Source organism: Eublepharis macularius, chromosome 4, assembly GCF_028583425.1.
Source record: "Eublepharis macularius isolate TG4126 chromosome 4, MPM_Emac_v1.0, whole genome shotgun sequence".
Lineage (NCBI taxonomy): Eukaryota > Metazoa > Chordata > Lepidosauria > Squamata > Eublepharidae > Eublepharis > Eublepharis macularius.
Window position 1 is genome coordinate 86,133,552 of NC_072793.1, and position 10,705 is coordinate 86,144,256.

The 10,705-nt window shown below is 52.8% G+C and overlaps 1 protein-coding gene across 1 annotated transcript; it reads right to left on the reverse strand.

Annotated features, from left to right (window-relative positions):
* Positions 1-277: 277 nt before the first annotated feature.
* HAND1 (heart and neural crest derivatives expressed 1) lies at positions 278-6,361 on the reverse strand. Its single transcript, XM_054976363.1, has 3 exons — positions 6,198-6,361; positions 5,780-6,086; positions 278-407 (listed from the first exon to the last, which is right to left on the reverse strand). The coding sequence occupies exons 1-3, from the start codon at positions 6,359-6,361 to the stop codon at positions 306-308; spliced, it is 573 nt and encodes a 190-aa protein (XP_054832338.1). The 3' UTR covers positions 278-305.
* Between the last annotated feature and the right edge of the window lie 4,344 nt (positions 6,362-10,705).

Consider the following 10,705-nt stretch of genomic DNA (forward strand, 5'->3'; position numbering starts at 1 on the left):
TGGCTGCTCTCGGCCGGCCGGCCGGGGCGCGGAGAACCGCTGCCCGCTCCGCTTCCTCCCGCTGGGTTTCCAGGCGCGCCCCCTCCTCCGGGCCAGGCCCCCTGCAGCCTGCACATTGCACACGATCATCACGGAGGGCGGCTCGCACGCTTCGGGGCTGCAGAAGAGAGGGCGGGTCGGCAGACGAGAAAGAAACAGAGGCGGGCGGGCGCGGGGGGGGGGGATCTCGTCTTCAGAGGCTCCTGTTTTATGGGCTGCGGGGGCGGGATGCCGAGTTCGTTTTCTAGCTCGGAAAAGTCCCGGTTTCATTGGTTCAGTTCCAGCGCCCAGACCTGCTGAGGCCAGCCAGTCCTGCCCTTAAGCCTTTTCTCTCCGGGGCCTAAAGCGTGCGAGTAGACCTCGGTCTGCTGCAGGGGAGAAAAAGGACAAACACCAGGGAAGAGGTCGGTTTTTTAAAAAATAAATTCAACAAGACAATCATAATCACCATCAGGAAAAGTAATAAAATGTTACAGATCCGGCCGGAGCAAGTTACACTGGTTTTAATAAAAGAGACTGAAATCCTCGAGTGGAAATTATTTCTGAGCTCTGAGCACGTCCTTAATAATCTTAATACCAATTATCAATTATCTGATTGGATCGCAGATAATAGCAAGCGGTTGGCAAAAAGCACAATAAGCTGCAAAGGAAAGAGGCTGAGGAAGTGAGAGAGGAAGGCAAGTGGGCTCGTCAGCTTTGGGGTCGGTGACGCCATTGTTTGTAAATTTCACCCGGGTGGTTGTAAATAATAATCTAGAATTGTTCCTTCGTTTATGGACATTAGATTATCTCTGGAAAGGCGATAAATTTTTTTGCCTTTATTTGCCACACTTTTATAAATATCTAAGGCCCTATTTTGGTAAATACAGCTCAGCCGTCTACTAAATTATGCTCGTTATGAGTCTCTTAATTGCCAAGCTGGTTTTATTAAGTTTGACCAAAAGGGCTGAATAAATAATACATGGTTTATACAGGCTCTTGAAAAGTATAAACTCATAAGTATAGCTTTGTAGAGCTGTTTTTCCCCTGAGAGTACTTTTGTTTTAAATAGAGCATTTACTATTTTTTTAATTCTTCGTATCTCCCCCCGCTCCCGATATAGTGATAATTTGGGAGGTGATTCCAAAACTACGAGGTAGAACCGTAAGGGATTTCTGACCAGATTAAAGGGGTCCCCTTTTGACTAGGAAGGGAGAAGCCCACACTGGGGGGGATTCACAGAAAGACAGGGGGAAACGACCTTGAATTATCTGATAAGGGGAGCTTTGACTCTGGAAAGCTCACATCCTAAAAATCTTGTTAGACTCTAAGTTGCCACTGGGCCCAAATCCTGCTGACCTTGAACTTAACACTCTTAACTGGCTGACAAACAATGAACAAAAGACCTTTGCTGCAACGAATCACAGGTCGAATCTGACTGATTTGGTTCAAAAGAAGACGCTTAGAAACAGCCCCGCGAAACTGCCACAAAAAATATTGTTCCTGACAAAGACATCAGACGCACGGAGCTTTTATAAAAAAGCCAGGGTGGCAAAACAGAATAAAGGCATTTCTGAAGGCATTTCCGCTGTCTGCTGCCCCAACACAATTTCCGTTTTAGCCGCTGTCCAGAAAGGCCGAAGAGAGGGACGGGAGTCTAACCGGCTTCCATTTAAAAGGTGGGTTGCAGCCTCCTCGAAGAAGGAGCAGGCAGGGTTTGGGTTAAGGCTTTTGTGGGACTCTGTTACCGGGGATCGATTTCTTAATTCCCGGGGGGGGGGCTCCTAATATCATTCCCGTATTTGTGTTTCTTTGGCTTCTTTCAGTCTGTCATCTCAGTCCGGGGAAAGACTTTTTGGTGCGAAAAATCACCGCGGTGCCAGGTTGATTTTTCCACCCCGAGATCTGCCCACGGAGGAAGGAGGGAGAAGCTGGAAAGGTACCTCTTCGGAGCTATCCATTTCTCCCCTAGTGTAATCCTAAACAGAGTTACACCAGTCTACGCCTGTTGAAATCTAAGGGCTTAGATAGGCGTAACTCTGCTCCGAATTGCACTGTCAGTTTTATTTAGATCCTGGCAACTCCTCTGAAGATGAAACGTGTAAAACTGCTGGTAGATGCCCAAAGGGTAGAAAGTAAAGGAGGGAAGCTCTCCTTCTCTTCAAGCACCCTTCCTTGCAGCTAGTGCCCTGTTGGGACCCCCGAACAAAACCGACAAGGAAAGGGAACGAGGTTGGATGGCACCAAGGGACATCGGAGCAAAAGAATTTTTTAAAATAAATAAAAACTCTCAACAAAAGCAACCGGCGATTTCTCTCGTGGGGGCTCACGACCAACTACCGCTGCAGACAGGGGCCATTGCATTTTGGCCGCCCGCTAAAAAGGCCCAGGGAGCCCTTTTTTAAACACTAGGCCAGGCCTAGACTGGGGGGGGGGGGCGCGGGAACAGGCGCCTCTCGCCCTCCTGCAAGAATCGGCGGCGATCGGGTCGGAGGCCCAGCTCTTTGAGAAGGAAGGAGACCGCGAATCCAAAAACTAAGAGAAAAACAGCTGATTTTTTAAAAAAAACCTATAAATATTTTAACTACATAATCACACAGTGGAGGATAGAAACGAAGGGAAGGTGTCTGAAGACTGCATAAACCAAGAATAAGAAGCGACGCCCCCAGCACCCAGAGCCCCCCAGGCAGTAGTCTCTGCGCTCCCCGAGGCTTCAGGGCCGATTTCTCTCCCGCCCCCTTCTTCGCATTCCATCCCTTCGGGGGCATTTTCAGCCCTCATTGGGCTGTCTGCGGGTCCCTCGCCTGTTCAGTTGACAGAGGGGGGCTTTTTTGGACATAGCTGGAGAATCCCCCAGTAGGTATAGATCCCCTACCCTCTGGGTGGGTGGCCTGTTGTGGGATGAATAGAATAGAATAGAATAGAATAGAATAGAATAGAATAGAATAGAATAGAATAGAATAGAATAGAATAGAATAGATTCTTGGACATTGTTCAGTACAGTCGAGGCTTCTTCTCTGCTAACATTTCAGAAAGGCAAACACCTTTTCTCACAGCAAGGCATGTTTATAAATAAACTTGCGCCCTTGGCGGAATGGGGTCAACCTGCGCTCAAGTGAGTGGCGGAGACAGGGCTGGCCGACCTCCCGGCCACTTCCCTGCCAGAACCTCAAGCACTTTCGCCCGTTCTTTCCCCTCGGATTGGCCGCCGGCGTTTTGCTTTAACCGTTTCTGCCGGGGAGTAAAGCCAGGGGAGCTGCGCAGAGGCCGCGGACGGATTCAGCCAGGCGCAAAGCAGATACCGGGAGGGCAGAAGACCAGGCGACCAATGCGCCACCCAAAGGGGGAGTCTGCGGATAATGGGGGACCCTGGGCAAGTTCGGCGGCCCTTCCCACAGGCGGTCAATACCACAGAAGCCTGTTTATTCTCCTCCCCAAATTCGGCACGACGTGCGGGCAGGATTGAGGCCTAAGGCTGCGATCAGGGCTCCAGGCTACGGCAGGGGAGTCAAGAGGGCTATTGGGGATGGGGATGGGAACCGGGTTCAACCGCCTGCCCTTAGATTCACGGTTCATGTGCCGAAAACAAACATCGCCCTCGGTGCGTTTCAAGAGCATCTTTGCGGCTAATATTGTGTATCTTACAACAAACCAGAGAAACCATCATGTGTGGTCGGGAAGGGCGGAAGGCTACATCCCCATTTGGAGCCCACGTTCATACTTCAGCGTAGTTTCTTTCTTTCTCGGGGCTTGCTCCTAAGTAAACATCGGGGCTATTAGGACGAAGGTGGCATGACTTTCTCGGCTGCTGCAGCCGGCCTTCCGGTCCCCTCCAGTCCCAGCTTCTTATGCAAGATTCTCGAGAATAAATTTCCCTTGGTTCAGCACCTCTTCCTCCCACGAAGCAGTGGGAGGATTGCAGTCAAAGTCCTTTCCACCTCGCAGTATCCCCTTCCTCCCACGTCGGCTTTCACCAAATGCTCCTTCCCGCACAGGTCTCCGGCCACCCTTGCCAGCTGCCATACGCTCGAGATCCCTTTCCCGGTGCCCCAGGAGAGAGCGCGCTTGGAAACCTGCAGAGCCGCCGCACTGCCAAGCCTCGGCCAGGGGACACACACGCCTTCCCTTGGGAGCCGGAGCAGCCTGCTCTCCGGAAGTCCCACAGAGCTGACGGGGATCGACGGAAGCCCCAGAGCCTCCTGTCCTATCGGCGAGGCAGCCGAGCGGGCCTGGAATGGCTCAGCGGGCAGCCCACCTGGGCTGGCATCTGGTGGGTTGGGAAAGGGGTTGCGGAAGGCTTTCCTTCGGTCAAAGGCTTGTTTCTAAATCTGGAACCTCCCGGAAGGGGCAGCGCTTGCTCCCGAATGCAGAAAAGCTCCCTGAGCGCCGAAGGTCCAGGCCCCCTGCTCTGCACCAGGGACATTCTTTTCAACAGCAGCTGCCTAGCCCAAAGGAACCCCTTCCTCCCCTTTATTCTGTCCCATTCCCTTAGTGCAACTCTGCCCATCCGAATAGCCCCTCAATTAAATTGATCGGGCTTCTCCCCCTCCCCCATTTCGGGGGCAGCAAGGAGGGCATTGGTCAATATGAGGGGGGAGGGCTAGTCCACCATCCAAAGAAACCAGCTGAAATCCTTCTCGAGTAGCAGTCAGAGATTGGGTTTACATATCTTGATTTTTTAAAAAACGCGTTGATTTCGTGAACTACAACCCCAGTTCTATCCATGTTGTCAATTTCCATTGAATTCTAAGGGACTGACGTCTGGCTTTTAAATAGGGTCTGTCAAAGCGCCTTATTAAGTTGGTGAAAAATCCAATTTAAAGTATTCCTAACACAAGGGTTTGGAAGGCCATTGAAGCCAAATATCTTTACTTCTGAGTATTGTCTTAAATGGGCGTGGCAAAGCTGGATCTGTTCCTTCCAAACATTCAAGCCACACGAGTGAACCTCGTGGCATTCAAGGGATCCAGCTTAGATCAACCGGTTTCCAAATGTCTGGTAGTTCTCAGAGCGGTGGTAGACCCCTGTCTGGCCTGTGCCTCTGGGGTTTGGCATGATAGTAAGGAGAAGCATTCAAACATATTTCCTGCACGGAAGAAATTAGCAGGTCACTGGCATGCTAGTTCCCTATGTGCAAGATTCCCCCCCCCCCCCCAAATCATGTCAAGTTCCACAGGCAGTCTGGAGGACACAAGGATCGGGGGCTTCCAGGGCAGACAGCCCGACACCTTAAGAACCAGAGTTTCGGTTGAGAAGTCGGACATGGCCGAAATTTGGCGTGTGACGCATCTCCAAATTGCCTTGTCCTTCCAAAGGACCCCAAAGCTTGCTCACCCGCATTTTGCAGCCTTCCAAAGCGGAGGTCGTCTCCTTTCCCAACCACATCTCTTAGGAAGAGGGGATCAGGCCAGGGATCTGCCTCCGAAAAGCTAGACGCGAAATGCAAAGTTACCGCGCGTCTCCTTCGGACCAGCTCAAGCAAGGCAGCCCCAGCAGTCCCTGGCCCTCCTTTCCCTTTGCTGGCTGTAGGGCCCTAAGGGGCGGCCTTAAGGGGCTTCGCAGACCAGCCCCCGATTCGGGCAGTGGCCGAGCAGCGGCCCTGAGGCCAGGCCTCCCAGGCCCCTGAGGAGTCCGCCCCGCTCCGCTCCGCAGCCGCCTGTCCCGTGCTGGCGCCCCGCCTGCCCGCCCGCCCGCGGCCCCGGGAAGGCCCGCAGCGCCCGTCGGCCTGGTTCCCCGGCATCGGCTGGCGGCGCCCGCTTACCGGCTCGCGCTTGCGCTTGGCGTCGCGGGGCTCGGCCTTCTTGAGCTCGGCCTTGAAGCCCTCGGCGGCCGGCCCGTCCTTGGCCAGCACCTCCATGAGGTAGGCGATGTAGCTGGTGGCCAGGCGCAGCGTCTTGATCTTGGAGAGCTTCGTGTCCGCCGGCACGTTGGGGATGCACTCGCGCAGCTCGGCGAAGGCGCTGTTCAGGCTCTCGGTGCGGCGTCGCTCCTTGCGCGGCCCACCCGCCGCCGCCGCCGCCGGCCCCCCGGCCCGCCGCCGCCGCCCACCCAGACCCTCGGGAGGGCTGCTGCCGTACGACGACGAGCCCGGTGAGGCCGACGAGCCCAGCCCGCCCGCCACCGCCGCCGCGGCGCATAGCAGCTCGGCGGGCGGCGGCGGCGGCAGCGGCGGGGAGAGCTCGGCGGCGGCGGCGGCGCTCAGCAGCCAGCCCGGCGGCGCGAAGGGGCGCTCGGCCGGCGGGAAGCAGCGCGCCGGGGGCGGCGGCGGCGGCGGCCCGAAGAGGAAGGGCTCGTGCAGCAGCGCCGGGTGCGGGTGGCCCGGGTATCCGCCCACCACGTTCATGGCTCCCGCCAGCCTTCCAAGCCAGGGCGGCCTCGGCCCCGAGGCGCGTCCAGCCGGCGCCGCCTCGCTCCAGCCTTCTCTGCCGCCGGCCCGCCGCCCGCCCTTTTATTCGCCGACCGCCCTTTGAAGTCACGCGGCCCGCGGGGGAGGGGAGGGGAGCCTGGCGCGGCCGGGAAGAGCTGCGGCGCCCACCCCGCGGACCCTCCCGCACGCCGCGGCCCCTCCGGAGCGCGGCCTCCCCGGCCCTTCCCAGCCACAGCCCAGGCTCGGCCTTAGGCTAGGATCGGGAGCCACTGGCGTGCCCTTACGCCCCCGCGGGCTCCGGACCGAGTCCCCTCACAGCACGGCGAACGTCCTATCAAAACTCCAGCTGCCCGGCCGCTAGAGGATTTGTCTCCCTTTCCCCCAGCAGCCCAACACAACCGCCTCGGGGGTCCTAGCCAGCTCACTCGGAAGTAAGCCTGGCGGCGTTCTATAGGGTCTACTCCAAAGTAGCAGCCTAAGCACACTTTCGCCCAGCGCGATTTACTGCCCAGTCGACGCTTACAGGACAGGCAGACTGGAGAGCCTGTGCGCGCTTACCGGAGGAATCAGTTCCAAATACAGAGAACTACAACCGGGCCACGGTTTGTTCTCTAGCTTCAAGTCAGCAATCATCCTCGCAAGATTCCCCTTTTTTCGACAATCGGGCCTCCCCTCGTCAACCCTATGTCAGTTTCGAGTCCCCCAAGGAATTCGCTTCGAATAAGCTGAATGCAGGATCGCAGCCCTACAGGGCTAGGGCAAAGACCCTCTGAGAATCAGGCTTCTTCTCGATGAGGCAGCGCCCGATCCAGGCAGTTTTACTGGCCATTAGAAGGCGTCCCCAAAGACCGACCCCCTCCTAGCCACAACGTCCAGGCCAGACTCTCTATTGCTGTTCTCTGTTTGGGAAAGGGTAGGATGCCTTGAAATCGCCGGAGGATCTCCTAGCACACTTTCCGACCCCACATCCCCCTTGTCTAGAAGTCCCACTGGCGTCAGTGGCTCCTTTCGCACTAACAATGCTAAAAGATTTGAGCCTTCTTGGGGTTTCGCCTAGGCGAAAGACTCGTCTCCATAAAACGAACGTAACTCTATTGACATTTCAACCATTACTGCCAGGCTGCTGAATGGGGGCAGGCGGCGTGCAAGCATTTTGTAAGCTCCCGCGACGGGAATCATAAAGTGTACATTAAACCTGCTTAAGAAGCGAGTCCGTAAGTACCTGGGGCACGATCCATCGGAAATGTATCTTGAGCAGGAGAACTTCCCGCAGATTTTGTGCTCTCTGGCAATACTGCTGACGGGGCCCGATCTTACCCATGCTTTGCAGGAAACCCCCGGGGCTCAAGGGGCCTTACTTCCAAGTAAACATGTTTAGGATTGCATGAGACTCTCTTTCCTGAGAAACTGCCTTGCCTGGGCGACAGTGAAAGTGGTGGCACATTTCTCTGCGCTTCTCTTTTAGCTCTTCACGTGGTTCTCCAAATGAGATTGTATGTTTGTTCCTCTCCCTTCTTCACTTAACACAATTTTTTAAAAACCCCAAACAACCCCGCGTTTATGTTTAAAGCAAGCATAACCCAGACGTAGAATAGAAACCATCCAAGAAGCAAACGCTTAGAAAAGGACCGCTTATTTGCTTGCTTGTTATTGGGTTTGTAGTCGCCCTACAAGGGAGAACTCGTAGGGGACAGAGGTACTAGATGGGAAATGATGGGCATGATTCCCGAAACGAATTTCACCCTTCATAAACCTCACTGGTTTCAGAAAGGAGAATTAAACACGTGCCCAAATCCATTCCATCGGAACCAAAGAGTCGAAAGGCTCCAGTTGTAAACACCACACTACATTGGGAGCACATCCGGTAGAATCTTAGCAGAACTCACAGGGGATGATGATGATACATGCTTATATACCACTCTTCTGGACAGATCAGCAGTCGCTCAGAACAGTGAACAAAGTTAGTGTTATTATTATCCCCACAATACATTTGGGAAGCTGGGCTGAGAGGAGTAGCTTACCCGGGCCACTTGCAGAGCACATGGCAGGAGTGGGAGTGCAACCAGCAAAGTGCTGATACGCAGCCCGGCCACTTAACAACTGTGCTGCAGCTTTGATTTCAATGGGCTTAGACTAGAGTAACTCTTTTTAGAATTGTACTGTTAGTTTCTAGTAATTGTACCTAGGATCTGCCAGCACAAATGGTTAATTTTGGTAGGGCCTTGCTCACAGGTTGTTGTTTTTTAAATAGAAGTGGTTTTTAACTGGCTCGAGGAAGGGCTGAATTTGGTAGATCTCTGTTGTTCTCCGGCATTGAACAAAGGACTGATAACAGAATTTCTCTTCTTTCTCTGTCTCTCCGTGTTCTCCTTATGCCTGTTATTCCTGGATGTTTCCAAATGAACACAGTGGCTTTGCTTATCTCTGCTGATGTCTTTCATTAAAAGCACAGGCCCAAACGAAAGAAATAATCAAAGGAACCTAATCAGTTGAAGCGCCAATGGCCGCACCGCTGGCTGCTAACGTTTGTCTTCCTAGTTGGGGGTTGGGATCTAGCTCTAGCTCTCGGTGCAATCCTAAAAAGAATTACTCCAGCCTAAGCCCACTGAAATCAAAGGTCTTTGACTGGAGTAACTCAGTTTAGGATTGTACTGTCTGCCTATGTCTATGTCCATTGGCTCTCAATTTTTTAAAAAATGGAAGAAAAAACTCATTGAATAGTAGTTTATCTCCGCCTGAACGCCGCTTTAAAGAGAGATCGTTTTATGCAGTCAGTCAGTTATTTAGAGTCGCCTTTCTCACAGATTCAAGGAGGATTACATAGTGTGAATCAATATAATCAACAGGATGGTGCATCCAATAAGCCATGCGATAGGTTTATGATTGCAGAAATCTCACACCAAGTAGATATCTGAGACTAGGCTGAAACAAAGCATAAATATTAGCACGACGTGTTAAATGATGCAGAGATTACATAGCAGCACAAATAAATACAGCAACAGATCGTACATACTGTACACAGTGGTATACTCTTCAGTCCCTTTCCCTCTTTGAAGCATCTTTCTGAGTTATCCCATAATATTATAGCCCTCTTACTTGTGGGAATGCTAGGATAGTGATAGATACTGCCTGGATTCCTATCCTCAAGCCTGACCTGCCCACATTACCAAACAGCCCTGTTTGATAGTCCCCCTGGAATCCAACCTGTGAGAGGGGTCTGTTCCAGGAAGTCCTTCTGTAGCACTAACCCGGGGTGGGTGTCTGAGGCTGGGCTGACAGCAGAGTTAAAGAATAAAAGAGCAGTGCAAACTCTGTGGAGACCATCGAGCATTTTGTTAGTGGCTAGCAAAATGCCTTTGGAAACTAGGTAGCAGGGCGTGCTGTTTGCCCCCCACCCTCATCTGGTATCCACTCAGCCAGTACTTAAACTGTGGGGTTCACTGTATTGTCTAAGGCTTTCACAGCCAGAGAACGACGGTTGTTGTGGATTTTCTGGGCTGTACAGCCATTGTTGTGGCATTGTAGTTCCTGACGTTTTGCCAGTAGCTGTGACTGGCATCTTCAGAGGTGTAGCACCAAAAGACAGAGATCTCTCAGTGTCACAGTGTGGAAAAGAAGTTGGCAGGTAATTTATATCTACTCAGGAAGGTAGGGTTGGGCTGAGTCATCCTGTAAGAGTTTCCCAGGGTGTGGAATGCTAATGGAGGGAGGCATCACTGTATCCTGAGGAGGTTCTTTTGCATATGGATTGGTGCTTGATATGCTAATCTTCTCTGCAGGGCTATTGTCAGGTATAGAGTATTTTGTTAGCCTGGTGTTTTTCAGGACTGGAAACTGTGGAGTTTACAGTCGGTGAATCTAGCGATAGCCACTAACACAAACAGAATTAGATTCACAGAGGAGACTGGTCAACCAAGGCGATTAAAGGAAACGTTCACATTAGAGGCAGTAAACCGCAGAATCCCAGCCCTTGGAGGTCACATGGAGAAGACTTCTGGTCGCCACTGTGCGAAATAGGAAGCTGGTCTAGAGGTGTGATCCAGTTGGGGATGCGCTTACATTTTAATGTTCTTATCCTGGAGCAAATTGTCTCAGTATATGGAGGTTCCGTTTAGCTATTGGGGTCAGCAACAACCCCCCAAGCATTTGTCTGAGTCTTTTGAAAATCGATGTAAACCACATGCTAGGGGAGAGAATTCCATACATTGCTTGGGCCCACTGCGAAGGACAGTCTTTTAGCAGCCCTGGACACACTAACAATCAGCAGCGTTACTGGGCTCCTCAAATTGCTCCCACGTCCACATGCCCCATACCTGCCAC

Excerpts from the sequence above, each read along its gene's own strand:
- HAND1 (XM_054976363.1), bottom strand. The coding sequence starts at position 6,361 with ATGAACGTGGTGGGCGGATACCCGGGCCACCCGCACCCGGCGCTGCTG. Across the intron at positions 6,087-6,197 it reads AGCGCCGCCGCCGCCGCCGA|CAGCCCTCCCGAGGGTCTGG; the intron begins GCTCTCCCCGCC and ends GTCGTACGGCAG. Across the intron at positions 408-5,779 it reads CCAAGCGCAAGCGCGAGCCG|CAGACCGAGGTCTACTCGCA; the intron begins GTAAGCGGGCGC and ends TCTCCCCTGCAG.